Below are 18578 nucleotides of genomic sequence, written 5' to 3'. Positions count from 1 at the left end.
CTATGAGAATAGTTAAAAAAAATAGGTATATAAATTTGAAAAGAATATGGCACAGTGATGAAAACTGTTATATCAGAATGGAGCGCCTGGCCTGCTCAGTGAGTTAAACATGTGACTCTTGATCTTGGGAGTAGTAAGTTTGAGCACATGCTGGGTGTAGAGATTATGTAATAAAAAGCAAATAAATAAAATCTTTTTAAAAAGCGCTGCATAGTATTAAATGAAAAAAAAATTTAAGTTGTATGTTATGGGGTCGGGGGATTGACAAAGTAGGTGAAAGGGAAAAAAGGTACCAACTCCCAGTTATAAAATAAGTCACAGGGTTGAAAATAAGTCACAGGGATGAAAAGTACAGCACAGAAATATAATCAATAATATTACAATAACTTCATGCTGTGACAGACTGTAAGACACTTATCATGGTGAGCATTCTGCAATGCATCTGACAAATCACTATGCAGTACACCTGAAACTAAATCAACTACGTTTCCATTTTAAAAATTAAAACAAAATAAATGTATGGAAGATTTTTAAAAGAGAAACTTTAGGAAAAATAAAGCTGTATTTATGTTATGAATACAAACACATAACTATGAATAAATGTGATGAAGGGATTATGAAAATATCAAAGCATCTAATTTGGAAGCGGGGAAGTAATAAAGTACATGATGTTTTCATTTCTATTAACTTTTCTACTTTCACTTGTGAGATTAAAAAATGATGACATAAAAACTAAAACCAAAGCCAATTAAACTTAAAAGGCATAAAGAATAAAAGCACCTGGCACTCTTCATGTCCTCAGATGCCCTCTCTGTGAAAGAGAAGAACTTGTGTCCAGGCTCTGAGGACTAAAATGACATTTTTAATAATAGCATGAAAGGCAAACCCTACTCACCTTGAACATGCTCATATTCTTTCCTTCCAGGGAAACAGAATCCTAGAGAGACAGACTGGGAAAAGGAGAAAGAAGTCAATGGAAACTGGTCAAGGACATCATTAACCTATAGGATGGCTCCTTGTGAATTAGGAAAGGTACCCATTCCTTGGGATGGTACAGGTGAATGTGGCCCCATCAGCAGAATGTAGCAGGTATACCAGATATCCCCTGATCCCTTTCAGTAGTAGTTCAAGAAACAATGTGCCTGACCACATAAACAGCCCTATCCCATTGCACCTGTAGCTTCTGCGGTAGTAATTTTTATTTTGGGTAGGGTATATAAACTGAGACAACATCCCTAAGAGTGGGCTTTGGAATCAACACATGTGGGGTGAAATCCTGACTAGGCTATTCACTAGCAGTGTCATCTTGGGCAGATGACTAACACCGCTCTGCCTCAGTTCTGTCATTTGCAAGTGGGGGAGAATAACTGGAATAACTGTAACAATCTCATGGGACCGTTACCGCTGTAAGGTAGAAAAGCTCTCAGAGCACTACCTATCACAGTTTATTTCTTTGCAACTGCAGTAATATACTCTGCAGAATCACATTCTATAGTTTGAAATTACCTCTATAGAATCTTAAAAAAAAAAAAAAAAACTAATAAAACCCAAAATTCTGCAACAGCAAAAATATAGGTTGACAATCCATACGTAATTTAAATAAAAAAGACAGGCATCTGAGCTGTAAATATACTATTATAAATAAAGGAATGTATAAGAAATAAACAGATGAGACAAGAAGGCAAACCAAAAAACATTTCTAAAGGGTTAGAAAATCATCAATGGTGCTAAAAGTACCGTGAAAGTTTGGGAAGAAATAAGATAGTTACATAGTCTCAAAATATTAACTGCAAAAGGAAAAATAGGGACCTTACCCAAGAAAACAAAGTTGAAACCAGCAATTGGGACAATCCCACAAACTGACACGTGCTTCCCCTACAATGAGAAGATTGCCCTTACCCCTTACTTCTGTGTCATCCCTGCTTCTAATGCACAGCCTAAACCTATCATGAACAAATGTCAGATAAACCAAAAAAAGAGAGGCATTCTACAAAATAATTTGCCAATATTCTTCATGAATACCATAAGCTAAGTAAATAAAGTCTGAGAAATCATTCTATTCTTTTGTTTGGTTTGAAGTAATCTTTACATCCAATGGGAGCTCAAACTCAAGATCTGAAGATCAAGAGTTGCATGCTCTACCAACTAAGCCAGCAAAGGGCCCCCGGATGATTCTAGATTAAAGGAGAATAATGAAATAAAAACTAAATTTGATGCCTATCACAGGACTGAACCCTGAACTAGAAAGAGAAAACTGCTCTCAATGGGGGAAACTGGAAAAACTGAATATGAACTGTGTATTAGGTAAGAGCGTGTTGTCAATGTCATCAATTCCATTTGGATCAGTCTCTAGCTTGCCCTCAAATGGTTCAGCACAAAAATAAAAACAAACGATAAGGCTGTGAAAGAGACCCAAAAAATGGCTCTGGAAGCTAGCAGCAGCAACCGCTAGAAATTAGTGTTTCCCACTGATCAGTGAGAATATGACAGGGCCACTCAGCGATTGTGATGAACAAGAAAAGGACAAGACACTCCATAACACAGGGACAAAGACATTTATGATAATAATTTAAAAAAAAAAAGAATTACTCCCCCCAACATGAGTGACTACTTTATTAATAAGTGACAACTGAAGTCTCATTTTGTTTCTCCCACCTGCTAGATAAAATTTATTACAATATTCAGAAATCATCTTGCTTCTGCTTCTCGACAGCATGCAAACCAGGATAAACCCTCACTGCTGGGGTGCCAGGGTGGCTCAGTCAGTTAAGCATCAGACTCTTGGTTTCCATTTGGGTCATGGGATCCAGACCTGACTAAGGCTCTGCACTCAGCGGGGAGTCTGCTTGAGATTCTTCCTCTGCTCCTGCCCCTCCCCGGCTCCTGCTCTCTCTTTAAAATAAATAAAATAAACCTTAAAAAAAAAAAAAAACAAAAAAACCAGCAGTACCACTTAACAGAGTCACTGTGACAGAAATGTGTTCATTTGTGTAAAGTGTTTAGAATGGAACTCAGCACCCCAGGCTCAGTTATAATCATTACCCAAGTGTGTGTCCCACACATTCTCCCATTTATGCGACTATCTCGGCAGAAGAATGCCAACTCCTACTGACATGGGGCTCTGCTGCCTCTCCCGCTGTGCGGGGCTTCTTGAGAAGTCGGCTGGGGAAGGAAAGGAGGTTGTGAAAAATCAGGATTGTGTTTCCATTCTCGGTAAGTCACGTTCCCCAGTACTACTAGCTAGAAGCAACCCCTCCTTATCCAAAAACAAAACAACAAAAAAAAGGAAAAGGGGTGGTCACCTGGGTGGCTCAGTGGCTGAGCGTCTGCCTTTGGCTCAGGTCGTGATCCTGGGGTCCTGGGATTGAGACCTGCATCGGGCTCCCCGCTGAGAGCCTGCTCCCCTGTCTGTCTGTATCTCTGCCTCTCGGTGTTTCTTTTTTCCTTCCTTCCTTCCTTCCTTCCTTCCTTCCTTCCTTCCTCCCTCCCTCCCTCCCTCCCTCCCTCCCTCCTTCCTTCCTTCCTTCCTTCCTTCCTTCCTTCCTTCCTTCCTTCCTTCCTTCCTTCCTTCCTTCCTTCCTTCCTTCCTTCCTTCCTTCCTTAGATTTTATTTATTCATGAGTGACGCACTAAACCGCTGAGCCACCCAGAGATCCCTCTGTGTGTTGTTTCTAATGAATAAATAAAATCTTAAAAAGAAAAAAAAAAAGTCAGGTGTCCAGGACAATCCAGCTTCCTGGGCTCACAGAATCTAACTGAGAAACGGGCGCTTCTTGAATAACTGCAGTAGTATTAGGAGCGACAAGCCTCCTGCCAGGCACTTTTAAGGGTTTTGCTCGTACCATCTCGCTTCTTTCCTCACAACACTCTACTAGAACGGTACTACTTTCACTTGCCTTTTACACAAAACAAACCAAGACACAGAGGGACCAAGGAACTCAACCAACACGATGCCGTACGAAGACCGCTAGCTCGCAGGCGGGAGGCCAGGGCAGGGGTACAGAGAGCCCAGGAGATCCCCAAACCCGGGGACGACAACGGGAGCCCGCCCCATCCCGGGCTCGTCCCTAACGCTAAGAAGCTCCGCCCAGGGAACGCAAACCGCCTCCCTCGGCCAACAAACCTCGATTTTTAGCCGCTCCTCCTCTTTCTCCCCAAATGAAAGTCTCGTGGCTGCGGGCCCCAGGTGCGTTTCAGGCGAAGTTTGAATGGCAGGCCTGAGACACCATAATCAGGGAAAAGATGGCTGCTACGGCGTCCTCCTGGGGCGGAAGTGCCTGCGATCAGCCGGCAATCCTGGACTACACTTCCCAGAATTCCCGAGCAGTGCCGTCTTGAATGGAAGTACCTGCGACTACTCGGGGTTCCAGGACTACACTTCCCAGAATCCCGCGGGGGCGGGTAAACTTACCGCCCAGCCTCCCAGAAGCCGAGGGGTGTGAGACTACAAGGACTTCTGGAGGCTCAGGTTGCAGACTGTCTCAGGGGCGGGGATAGGTAATGGCACCAGCCTCCCTCCTGTATCCTTCGGCAACTGAAGTCGTGCCCCTTTTGCGGAAATGCCTGACTACTCTAAGCCCCTGGGTTTCACTTCCTGGAATCCCCGAGAAAGTCTGGCCAGATGTCTTGCCATTCTAGCACGTCGGCCTTAGAAGAGTGTAGATTCTGTTCATCGAAAGGCTGAGAAGCTGAGTAGCACTTTAGATATGCTTGGGGAGCTAAACAACTTAAATCTGTCGCCTACCACAGAGACTTCCTGGTAAACCCCAAAGACCTTCACCAAAGGAAGAAGAGCAAAATGAGACTGGGCCTTGTCGGCAGGAACAAAACACAAACGTTAAATCACCTCAATCCCTGAAATCGCGTGAAAGTGAATTGCTGTCATCTTCCCATCCTTGCAGAAGCAAGTGAAAATCCTTTGCAAAGAAAGATGTCAGTCCTCATCCAGGGCCTCAAGTTATTTCTATAATTGTAGAATCTGTGATGTCAGTATTAGGCCAAGAGAACTTAAAGGAGAGAAGAAAAAAACAAAAATAAAAACAAAACAAAAAAAAAGTGTTACCTGGCATTATAGAGGGCTATTTCAGAATGATAAAAGTTTCAAGGTACCAGAAAATAATAACTACAGTTCGTACTTTATAAAGCGAAAATTGACAGAACCATGAAGAGAAAGATTCAAACTCAGTTGGAATTGAAGATTTTTTTTAAAAAAATTTTTTTAAATTTATTTTAGAATGTGCATGAGCGGGGGTGGGACAGAGGGAGAGGAAAAGAATCTCCAGCCGACTCCCTGCTGAGCCGAAGTCCCTGACAGAGCTCTGTCTCACCGCCCTGAGATCGTGACCTAAACCCAAATCAAGAGTCAGAGGCTTAACGGACTGAATCACCCAAGTGCCCTGGAAATGGAGATTTTAACAGAGGTAAGTGTTGAGCCTTAAATGCATATATTGAAATGGATATTAAAAATCCATCCAGAAAACATCAATCTAAGAAACTTAAAAAAAAAAAAAACTGAAGAAAGCAGAAAGAAGAAAATAAGAGCAGATTAATAAAATATAAACACAATTAAGTGGATCCTCCCCTCGCACAAAAGGCCAAAAGAATGCCCTATATGGATAAAGCAATAAAATTGATAAAAGTATGGTGAAAATGACTAAGAAAAAAACCATATAAGAAAAATACCCAGTATCAGAAATAAAAGGGAACATCACTAAATATTATGACAGTATTGTGAGCAACTTTATAAAAATGTACTTGCAAATTTAAATGAAATCAATATGGTTCTAGAAAAAACAAAAATATAATAAACTTACATAAGAAACTTAATACTTGATGAAATGATGGAAACCTCCCTTTTGAGATTGGGAATGAGAAGACAATGCTGATTATAACTACTTAAAACTGTAGCGAATCTTGTATCCACCGAACTTGTTGAACTTATCTATAAATTTCAACATTAATGGCACCTTCATCTGGACCTTCTATACACTTAATCATGTTAATTGTAAGTAAGGACAATTTTATTTCTTCTTTTCTAATTTGTATACCTTGTCTTTATTTTTCATTTCTTCTTGAACTGGTTGAACTGGTCAGGATCACATATTTCCTCTGACATATTCTCAATTTTTATGTTTGCCTTGAATATTTTAAAGCAAATTCCAGGGATGCTGGGGTGGCTCCGCAGTTGTGTGTCTGCCTTCGGCCCATGCCATAATCCCAGAGTCCCGAGATCAAGTTCCACATTAGGCTCTTTGTGTGGCACCTGCTTCTCCCTCTGCATGTGTCTCCGCCTCTCTTTCTTGGGCTGTCATGAATAAATAAGTAAAATCTTAAAAAAAAAAAAAAAAGCAAATTCCAGAGATGTACTTTCACAAGACATTGGTATCTATCTCTTACTGATAAGAACATTTTTTGAAGAAGACTCCACTCCCAAAGTGGGGCTTGAACTCATAACTGGGAGATCAAGAGTCACATGCTCCACTGCCTGAACCAGCCAGGTGCCCCTAATAAGAATATTTTTAAAGCCTAAAGATATCATACAATTACACATTTAAGAAAAGTAAAAATATTTGTTTAATAATTTATACCCAAGTCCTGATAAAACAAATTTTACAATTGTGTTAAATATATCTACTTAGACTAATCTTTTTTGAATCCAGATATTTAAAAAGGCCCATACATTTATTTTATTGGTTATCACTATTAAATAGTTCTACAATAATGCACTTTTTCTTTTTTTAATATGAGACTGAATTCATGGAAAATCACATTATTTTCCCTACATTTGGAATACTTTGGCTTTGACTAATTGCTCCAGCAACATTGAAACCTATAAATCAATTGAATAATAATTACAGGATTCTTGTGTCTTTTTTATATTTTTGTGTTCCAAATTCTTCTGGGAAATCATCCTCCAAGAATCATGCCTGGCTTAATACAACATGGCACACACAGCAGATGCAGTTCTTCCCACCAGAAGTAAACTGAAATCTTGAATGTAGTATGATAAAATAAAACAACATAATTTAACATTTTATTTATTCATTCACATTTTCCCCATGATATCCTCCAATCCCTTCTCTACCCCATAAGAAATCATTCTAATTTTTTACCTTTTGGGTGTGTTTTTGTGTAAAATGTGTGCAGTTTGTGCACATGTTTTTAATTTACATAAATGATACTGTCATAAAATTCATTCTGGTGTTTTTCTCCATTTGGTGTATGCTTTGAAGATTTATCCACCCATCTAGTTTATTTTATATCTTTTTTTTTTCATCTATTGAGTTTTCTGTTATAAATATCCTGACAACCTATTATGGTATCTTATGACAGCAAAAACAGAACAAAACAAAACCCAAACCAAACCAAAGTAAAGGCACTGGGTTTCCAACATCATGTGCAGAGAAAAGTTTAACATAAAGCTGAGACTGCTATCCTTAGTGAGACCTGCTTGCCAGGCTGGCTCTTGATTGGTATCTGGGTGCTTGAATTGTCCTGGAGGATTCCTAACATTCCCTAAGAGTAGGTCACAGTGCCTAAACTCTTTGTGCAATGTGGTTTATGCGGAGTATCTATTTTCCTTCTGAGAGTCTCTAATTTTGGTACATTCCAGGCAGAGAATGCATACATGACCAGCTCCCAATAAAAAAAATCTAGGGCATTCAGTCTCTGATGCATCTCTCTGGCGTCAATTATGTGTGTTATCACAATTTAGTGCTGAAGGAACTTGGTACATTGTGCTTCCATAAGGAGAGGACTCTTAGAAGCTTACACCTGATTTCCTTCAGATTTCATCCTACCTATCTTTGCTCATTTTTATCCTTTCAGTGTAACAAATCAGGTGTGAGTATTCCTGTCTTGTGAATACTCAAAGGGAATGAAAGAACATGGAAATAGCCTTAGGAACCCCCACACAAATTGAGACAGCACAGGCCTTACTAAATACCTAGCATCCTATAAATGTGTGGTCCAGAAAATGAACAGTGAGGACCGGTCTCAACTAGGTATAATTTGCTGAGTAAACCCCTTTAATCAACTACAAATTGATCACCAATTCACCACTACAAATTGATCACCAAATCACCACTGTGTCTGACTATGGAATAGCATCCAAACCTGCTCTTCATCTTTATTGGTTCCACGTCTTGAGGGTCAACTGCTATTATTTTATGTTCTTTCTTCACACACAGTTTTTAAAAAATTATTTATTAATGAGAGACACACAAAGAGAGGCAGAGACATAGGCAGAGGGAGAAGCAAGCTCCCTGCGGGGAGAGCCTGATGTGGGACTCAATCCTGGAACTCTGGGATCATGCCCTGAGCCAAAGACAGATGCTCAACCACTGAGCCACCCAGGCGTCCTCATGCACACCTTAAAAAAAAAAAAAAAATCTTTTTTTTTTTTTAATGCCTCCACAATGTATTTATTTATACTCATTTTGTTTCTAGCTCCAGGATTTGCCCTCTCGTTGTTACAGATTTATACTTAAAGCCCAGCAAGCCTTAATCACAAAGATACAATTGTTAAAACTCGACAAGCTATTTGTTTATGTATAACAACCATAAGGTTTTGCTTTTGAAATTGGATTCCAAAGCTCATTCCTTGATTTTGATCTTACCTGCCATATGACAATATAGAACACTCCTAATGGCTTAACTGCAAGGGATAATTATTTAGTACTTTCCTAAATTCTGTAACAGTAATTTCCATATTTAATGAAAAACTAGAACATAATTTAAATGGAAAAGTATCAGGGGTGGGGGAGAGAGGAATAAAAACTGGGAAAAGACCACAAAATGCTCCTTTCCAAGGAAAACCACTATGGAAGAACATCCCTTTATACATTATCTTATGCATGTACACATATACACATGCATGCACACACATACACTCACAAAGATTTGTTTGATTATGGTATGAAGGCTATAATCTATTTTTCAAAGCCCATATTAAGTATTTCTCATGTCATTACAGGTATCTATCATAATCTTAATGACTTCCAAGTTAATATAGAATTTGAATTCTGAATATACCAGATTTCAAGTTCCTACATATGGACAAGTACTTAATCCCATGTATAAAAACTCAGTGATATCATCAATATGGTGCTCATTTGTTTGGTATTTTAATCTCAGAATCTTAACTTTAAATTATATGATTTCCAAATCAAAGAGATGTACAACCTATATTGACATATACTCCTTTCCCAGAACCATGCTTCAGTGCTGCCAATAGGGAAAAGCATAAAAATATCAATCTCACCTTAGAAATACATTTGATAAAATTATCAAATTCCCACAAATTTGGCGTTATTCCTTTCATGGGTGTGGGGAATAGGGTATAGAGCCTATGTGAGAAGTTCTGATAAAAGAAAGTACTGTAATTAGAAGGCAAACATTTGAGTTGGGATGGAAATGCAGTTAGGTATCACCAACTGTTATTGGTAACTACTTGTGACATTTTCAAAGTGTTACAGTAAATTCTGCCTTAACAGTGAGAGATTAAAAAAAAAATCAGTTGTATGAAATGAAGGTAAGTCCTTGCAAGGTTTAAAAAAAAACACAATTTTTTCAGTCTGTACTGTCAAAAAAATTACAAAAGACAGTTCAGTAGAAACTGTATACAATCGTTGGAAAACCAGTCAAGGCCCCAGATAAGAACCGACTTGAGAACAAAGGCTGTGAGAGGAGAGGAGGCAATTGTAGTAGAGTAATAACATCAATGTTGTGGACTGTAATATCAGGTGGTTTTCTACATTTCAACAAATGTTCACTTCCCTGAATTAATTTTATTTTGCAGGTTTCCACCTCTGGATACAATTTTCATGTTTATTTAACATAAAGTTAGTGAGCACACTTACAAGTCAATGTTAAGGCTGTGTAGATTTTTTAAGCTTTTATTTGAATTCCAGTTAGATAACATACAGTGTATTAGTTTCAGGTGTACAAGAGTGATTCAGCACTTCCATACATCACCCAGTGCTCATCACAAAGTGCACTCCTTCTTAATCCCTATCACCTATGTAACCCATCCCCACCCCCACCTCCCCTCTGATAACAATCAGTTTGTTCACTATATTTATACGAGTCTATTTCTTGGTTTGCCTTTTTCTCCCTTTGCTCATTTGTTTTCTTTCTTAAATTCCACATGAGTAGAAGAATCATACAGTTTTTGTCTTTGACTAATTTTCCTCAGCATAATAATCTCTAGTTCCACCCATGTTGTTGTATATGGCAATATTTTGTTCTTCTTTATGCCTGAATAATATTCCATTGTATATATACACATCCTTATCCATTTGTCAGTCAATAGACACTTGGGCTCTTTCCATAAGTTGGCTATTGTAAGTAATGCTGCTATAAACATTGGGGTGCATGTATCCCTTTGAATTAGTATTTTTGTACTCTTTGGGTAAATAACTAGTGGTACAATTGTTAGATTGTAGGGTAATTCTATTTTTAACTTTTTGAGGAACCTGCATACTGTTTTCCACAGTGGCTGCACCAGTTTGCATTCCCATCAACAGTGCAGGAGGTTCCCCATTCTTCAGATCCTTGCCAAAACCTTTTTCTTGTGTTGTTGATTTTAGCCTTTCTTACAGGTTTGAGGTGCTATCTCATTGTAATTTTGATTTGCATTCCCCTGACAATAAGTGATGTTGAGCATCTTTTCATGTCTGTTGGCCATCTGGATTTCTTCTTGGAAAAAGGTTTATTCATGTCTTATGTTCATTTTTAAATTAGATTTTTTGAGTGCTGAGTTTCATACGTTATTTATATATTTTGGATATTAACTCCTTATCAAACATATCATAGGCAAATATCTTTTCCCATTCTGTAGGATGCCTTTTAGTTTTGTTTCCTTTGCTGCGCAGCAGCTTTTTATTTTGATATAGTCCCAATAGTTTTTGCTTTTGTTTCCCTTGCCTCAGGAAACCTATCTAGAAAAAAGTTGCTATAGCTGATGTCAGAGAAATTAGTGCCTGTGCTTTCTTCAAGGGCTTTTATGGTTTCAGGTCCCATCACACTTAGGTCTTTAATCTATTTTGGATTTATTTATATGTATGATGTAAGAAAATGGTTCAATTTCATTCTTTTGCATGTTGCTCTCTAGTTTTCCCAATAACAGTTGCTGAAAAAAAAATGCTTTTTTTTTCCCCATTGGTTATTCTTTCCTGCTTTGTCATAAATTAGCTGAACATATACTTTGGGTTCATTTCTGAGTTTTCTATTCTGTTTAATGACCTATGTGTCTATTTTTGTGCCAGTACCATATTGTTTTGTTTACACAGCTTTGCAATATTACTGGAGGTCTAGAATTATGCCTCCAGCTTTGAGGGCTGTGCAGATTTAGCAGCAAAGTCCCTGCCCTCATGAAGCTGACATTCTACTGGGTATCAATTCTGGTACGCCCATCATTATACTTGTGTTAAGTGCCAGATCAAACTCTTTTCCTAAGTACTACCTCCTAAGTGATTCTCAACAAAGACTTATCACATCATTTACAAGGTTCCTCCACTGTGTGATCTGGTGAAAACTGAGATAAATTTGATTATTGCTTAAATACCAACAAAATTAACACAAGTATTTTCTCTCTTATGAGACTAAATGATAATAAGAATCCAGGGTTTTATAAAACATCATTCTGGAGAACTTCTTCCTGACGATTCTTTGATGTTCTTACCATTCTTGTTACTTTCATAAACTGTACTGCCACCATGAGTTTTGCGATGATGGGAAAGTTTTGATCGCCATCGGAAGCTCTGGCCACATGTCTCACACTTGTAAGGTGTCTCCCCTGTGTGAACCCGCTGATGAGATTGTAGCTGTGAAGAGTGACGGAAGACCTTGCCACATACGTCACATTTGTATGGTTTCTCTTCACTGTGGACACTCTGATGAACCTTAAGACTCGAGGCCTGACTGAAGTGCTTACCACACTCCCCACACTTGTAGGGTTTCTCTCCTGTGTGGACCCTCTGATGCATGTCAAGATTCAAGCTCCACTTGAAGCCCTTCCCGCACTCCTCACATTTGTACGGCTTTTCTCCCGTGTGGACTTTTTGATGGGCTTGAAGGTGTGAACTGCGACCAAAGCTCTTCCCACACTCTTCACATTTGAAAGGTTTCTCTCCACTGTGGATTCTCTGATGGGCCAGAAGATTTGCAGCCTGCCTGAATACTTTCCCACACTCCTCACAATTAAATGGTTTCTCTCCTGTGTGGATTCTGCAATGAATTTTGAGATCTGCTCGACGATTGAATCCCTTTCCACACTCTTCACATTTGTGTGGTTTCTCACCAGTGTGGATCAGCTGGTGAATCTGAAGTCGGGAACTCTGATTGAAGCCCTGACCACACTCCTCACACTTGTAGGGTTTCTCTACACTGTGGGTCTTCAGATGGGATTGAAGATATGCTCTCTGACTGAAATCCTTCCCACATACATCACATTTATAGGGTCTCTCTCCTGTGTGGACTACCAGATGAACTTGATAACGGGTTTTTGTCCCAAAGTTCTTCCCACACTCATCGCATTTGTATGGTTTCTCTCCTGTGTGGACTCTCTGATGGGCCTGAAGATTTGAACTCATAGTAAAGCCTTTACCACACACTTTGCATACATATGGCTTCTCTCCAGTATGGATTCTCTGATGGGCCCGAAAATGTGAAGGTTGAATGAAGCCCTTCCCACACTCCTCACATTTATAAGGTTTCTCTCGTGTGTGGCCCTTCTGATGGATATGAAGATTTGAGCTACAAAAGAAACATTTCCCGCACTCTTCACATTTGTACAGTTTTTCTCCCGTGTGGACCATACAGTGACTATTAAGTGATGACCTACGTCGGAAATTCTTACCACATTTATCACATTTGAAGGGTTTCTCCCCAGTGTGGATTCTCTGATGCTCCTGAAGATGTGAAGCATGAATGAATGCCCTTCCACATTGGTCACAATTATAAGGTTTCTCTTCCATGTGCAATTTATAATGAACATTAAGTGCTGATCTGCGACAGAAGCCATTCCCACACTTCTCACATTTGAATGGCTTCTCTACAGTGTGGACTTTCTGATGGGTTTGCAGACATGAGCTCTGACTGAATTCCTTACCACACTCATCACACTTATAGCGTTTCTCTCCCAAATGAACTCTCTGATGAATATGAAGTGCTGAGCTGTAACAGAAGCTTTTTCCACACTCACGACATGTATGAGACTTTACTCCTGAGTGGATTTGTTGATGAAGATCAAAGTTGGAGACATCACTGAAATATTTCTTAAATTCACTGCACTGATCAGGTTTCTGGCCTGTGTGAGTTGTAGACTGCCCTGCCCCAACATGTCCAGGTGAATCACCTTGTTTGGGGAGCTGAGAACTCTTTATCATGGAGCCTTGACACCTACTTAAGTCACTTGCAATCTGTTGCCAGATCCTCCAGCAAGAATGCTCTTCAGGTGGCTCTGCTTCTAAAACAGTCTTCATCTTACTTTGGATCTTTCCTCCTGTAAAGACAGAATGCAGAGATGTGGACAACTGAAGGCTTTGTTCAGTATTTTCAAGATTTCATATTTAGAAGAAAGCATGAGATTTTAATTAATCCAGAGCACGTTCACGTCTTTTTCCTTGTGTATCTTATTCTCTGGTTTACATGTACATAGAACCCAAGAGGGGTCCAGTGGGCTCCTATCCACTAAGCAAGTTACACCACGTCTCCTAAGAGAAGTACAAGTTAGATGTCAAAGACTTAATTCAAAAATTGATAATATGATTCAAACTATTAACTTATGGCCACTTCTATTGAATTTGAAAGTCAGTGTAGTAAATTGAATAGTAAGTAAATTAGGTAGTTAATAAATTATGGAGACAGAAATGTTATATAGATAATAAAGAATGAATCAACCAGAACTTCAGGAAAAGCACAACAATCAAATTTTGGGTTCATTTTATATATCGTAATATCAAATACTTGAAATATTTACATTTATATATTCAAAGTATTCCTGGAAACTCTGCACATGTTCAGCTAATCTTATCTTTATTTTGACAGACATTAAATGAGTTGGCTACTATTATAAACTTCTGACCACTTGTAAGAATTTAAGTTCAGAAATTTGTCTTCGGTGTCCATCAAAAGATGAATGGATAAAGAAGATGTGGTTTATGTATACAATGGTATATTACTCCATTAGAAACAACAAATACCCACCATTTGCTTCGACATGGATGGAACTGGAGGGTATTACGCTGAGTGAAATAAGCCAATCGGAGAAGGACGAACATTATATGGTCTCATTCATTTGCGGAATATAAATAATAGTGAAAGGGAATAAAGGGGAAGGGAGAAAAAATAAGTGGGAAATATCAGAAAGGGAGACAGAACATGGAAGACTCCTAACTCTGGGAAACAAACTAGGGGTGGTGGAAGGGGAGGAGGGCGGGGGCTGGGGGTGACTGGGTGGCGGGCACTGAGGGGGGCACTTGACGCGATGAGCACTGGGTGTTATTCTGTATGTTGTCAAATTTTACACCAATAAAAAATAAATTTATTATTAAAAAAAAAAGAAAAAAGAAATTTGTCTTCCAAAAGGTTTATCCCTCTTAAAAATTGGTATTCCCAAGTCTCTATTTTTATACAAAGGTTATCTAAACATTTAGAGATTATTTTTTCAATAAACTTTTCACTTAGTTTAAGAAGTACTTTTCTTAAAACTCAACAATAAGGGGAAAAAGAACCGGGTTAAAAAATGAACCAAAGGGACGCCTGGGTGGCTCAGTGGTTGAGCGTCTGTCTTCGGCTCAGGGCATGATCCCAGAGTTCCAGGATCAAGTCCCACATCGGGCTTCCTGTAGGGAGCCTGCTTTTCCCTCTCCCTATGTCTCTGTCTCTCTCTGCTTGTGTCTCTCATGAATAAGTAAATAAATAATCTTTAAGAAGAAAAAAAAAAAGAACCAAAACCCCTAACATATACTTTAGCGAAGAAAATATACAGATGGGCCAATAAGCATATGAAAAGATGCTCCACATTTTATGTAATCAGGGAAAGGCAAATCCAAACACCGAGATACCCTACACACTTACTAGAATGGTCAAAATCAGAATACCAACACCACCAAATGCTGCCAAGATATAGAGCAACAGGAACTCTCATTCAACTGCTGGTAGGAATGCAAAATGGTACAGCCACTTTGGAAGAGTTTGGTGGTTTCTTACAAAACTAAACATACTCTTAGCATACTCTCCTGATACTGCCCAATTTGGTATTAACCAAAAGGATTTGAAATTTTAAGGCCACACAGAAAACTATACACAGATGTTTATAACAGGTTTATTCGGGATCCCTGGGTGGCGCAGCAGTTTGGCGCCTGCCTTTGGCCCAGGGCGCGATCGTGGAGACCCAGGATCGAATCCCACATCAGGCTCCCGGTGCATGGAGCCTGCTTTTCCCTCTGCCTGTGTCTCTGCCTCTCTCTCTCTCTCTCTCTCTCGGTGTGACTATCATAAATAAATAAAAATTTATTTTAAAAAAAACCAGATTTATTCATAAGGACAAAACTTGGAAGAAACCAAAATGCTCTCCAGTGGGTGAACAGATAAATATTACCTGTGGTACATTGATATAATGGAATATTATTTGGTGCTAAAAAGAAATGAGCTATTAGCCATGAAAAGACACAGAGAAAATGTAAATGCACACTATTAAGTGAAAGAAGCCAAACTGAAAAGTATGATTCCAACTATACAACATTCTTAAAAAGGTAAAAGTATGGACACAGTAAAATGATCAGTGGTTGCCAAGGGTTAGAGGGGAGGGGATGAATAGGTGGAGGACAGGATTTTTAGGGCAAGTGTAATCATTCTTTACAATACAGTAATGGTGGCTACATGGCTTTATCCATTTGTCCAAGTCCATAAATGTGGTACCACCAAGAGTGAACCCTAATGTAAAGTACAGACTCAGTGATAATGATGTGTGAATACAAATTCATCAATTTTAGCGGGCGGGGGATATTGATAATATAGGAAGCTCTGGGTACATGGGGACAAGGGATATATGGGATATCTCTGTCCATTCCCTCTCAATTTTGCTATGAACCTAAAACTGCTCTAAAAAAAGTCTTTGAAAGCACTATGAAAAAATCTTTATGAAAGAGAAATTTACTCCCTTACCTGTATGAATAGTCAATTGAAAGCTGCCCCCTCAGGACGCCTTGGTGGTTCAGTGGTTGAGCATCTGCCTTTGGCTCGGGGCATGATCCCGGAGTTCCGGGATTGAGTCCCACATCAGGCTTCCTGCATGGAGCCTGCTTCTCTCTCTGCCTGTGTCTCTGCCTCTCTCTCCCTGTGTCTCTCATGAATAAATAAATAAAATCTTAAAAAACAAACAAAAAAACCTGCCCCCTCTTTCGATCCAGTAGACAAGTGGTAAACAGCCTCTAACTAACTCTGCCTTGGGTCCCTTTATTGGAAAGGTACTTCAGTGTCTAAACAACTGGAATGTCTAGAATGAATTGGAGGTTTGGGAGTGAATACTTAAATGGCACACAGCATAAAGCAGAGAGTGGAACTTTAGCTCCTACAGGCAAGTTTCCTTCATGAGGACAAAAGGGCAATAAAGTTGAGAAGAAAATATACGTGGAACTTTAGCTCCTACAGGCAAGTTTCCTTCATGAGGACAAAAGGGCAATAAAGTTGAGAAGAAAATATACATGGTTTTAAACTCAACAGTAATTCAGATCTCTAGGGGGAAAAAAAGACAATAGAAATGAGCCCAGGAAAAGGAAAAAATGAGGTCACAGTGTAAACTCTGGAAGCCAACCCTAGAGGGGGAGTTTGATCCTGCTAGGAACTCTTCCCAGACAGACACATGGATGGTTCCTCATGATTTTTAAGTCTCTGCTCAGACCAACAATGAGCCCCTTTACTGCCCATTATAAAATAATTAATCCCGTCCTCACCCAGTGCACCTCCCGTGACTCCAATCCCTCCTTGTTTATGTACCATACAGCACCTGGCACCATGAGACATGCTAAGTCTTCTGTTGTTCACCATGTCTGTCCCACCATGATGAGGCATCAAGGAGGGAAGTATGTTACACTGTGTAGGCTGAACACATTTGACACCTTCCTACTTTATCATGAATGCCCAGAACTGTGCCCAGAACATGGTGATAGTTAACAAATGTGTGTTGAATAAATAAATGAATCCCAGTTTGACTATTTTGGTGAGAGTTTATAAGCCAAGTCCTAGAAGGAAAGCATATTTTCTATGTAAGTTATTTGAAAGAGGAAAGGGACAAAACACTGTGGCTTTGCTGGAAAGCTGCAAAGCAATATAGAAGGGACACCCAAGAGCCAGGGGTACATGATGCAGAATGCTAATAAGAAAATCAAAGATGAGTTCTTTATAGATTTTGGAAACTAGCCCTTTATCTGATATGTTGTTTGCAAATATCTTCTCCCATTCTGTAGGTTGTCTTTTAGTTTTGTTGACTGTATCCTTTGCTGTGCAAAAGCTTCTTATCTTGATGAAGTCCCAATAGTTCATTTTTGCTTTTGTTTCTTTTGCCTTTGTGGATGTATCTTGCAAGAAGTTACTGTGGCCGAGTTCAAAAAGGGTGTTGCCTGTGTTCTCTTCTATGATTTTGATGGACTCTTGTCTCCCATTAGATCTCTCATCCATTTTGAGTTTATCTTTGTGTATGGTGAAAGAGAGTGGTCCAGTTTCATTCTTCTGCATGTGGATGTCCAATTTTCCCAACACCATTTATTGAAGAGACTGTCTTTCTTCCAATGGATAGTCTTTCCTCCTTTATCAAATATTAGATGACCATACATTTCAGGGTCCACTTCTGGGTTCTCTATTCTGTTCCATTGATCTATGTGTCTGTTTTTGTGCCAGTACCACACTGTCTTGATGACCACAGCTTTGTACAACCTGAAATCTGGCATTGTGATGCCCCCAGATATGGTTTTCTTTTTTAAAATTCCCCTGGCTATTCGGGGTCTTTTCTGATTCCACACAAATCTTAAAATAATTTGTTCTAACTCTCTGAAGAAAGTCCATGGTATTTTGATAGGGATTGCATTAAACGTGTAAATTGCCCTGGGTAACATTGACATTTTTACAATATTAATTCTGCCAATCCATGAGCATGGAATATTTTTCCATCTCTTTGTGTCTTCCTCAATTTCTTTCAGAAGTGTTCTATAGTTTTTAGGTATAGATCCTTCACCTCTTTGGTTAGGTTTATTCCTAGGTATCTTATGCTTTTGGGTGCAACTGTAAATGGGATTGACTCCCTTAATTTCTCTTTCTTCAGTCTCATTGTTAGTGTATAGAAATGCCACTGATTTCTGGCCATTGATTTTGTATCCTGCCATGCTACCAAATTGCTGTATGAGTTCTAGCAATCTTGGGGTGGAGGCTTTTGGGTTTTCTATGTAGAGTATCATGTCATCGGCGAAGACGGAGAGTTTGACTTCTTCTTTGCCAATTTGAATGCCTTTAATGTCTTTTTGTTGTCTGATTGCTGAGGCGAGGACTTCCAGAACTATGTTGAACAGCAGTGGTGAGAG

At 39.2% G+C, this 18578-nt stretch overlaps 1 protein-coding gene across 1 annotated transcript in view; it reads right to left on the bottom strand.

The window, feature by feature from the left end:
- Positions 1-18578, bottom strand: part of LOC112931545 (uncharacterized) — a 38777-nt gene that overhangs the window by 6536 nt on the left and 13663 nt on the right. The window contains exons 5-7 of the mRNA XM_072747135.1: positions 11641-13504; positions 4124-4217; positions 896-937 (exon numbers count right to left, since the gene is read on the bottom strand). Of these exons, the coding sequence (XP_072603236.1) occupies positions 896-937; positions 4124-4217; positions 11641-13504 (2000 nt within the window). The remainder of the gene's footprint in view (positions 1-895; positions 938-4123; positions 4218-11640; positions 13505-18578) is intronic.

The sequence above is a fragment of the Vulpes vulpes genome, chromosome 1 (genome assembly GCF_048418805.1).
Source record: "Vulpes vulpes isolate BD-2025 chromosome 1, VulVul3, whole genome shotgun sequence".
NCBI lineage: Eukaryota > Metazoa > Chordata > Mammalia > Carnivora > Canidae > Vulpes > Vulpes vulpes.
The sequence above is the reverse complement of the archived record's forward strand: the minus strand, read 5'-3'. Positions and strand labels throughout refer to the sequence as shown.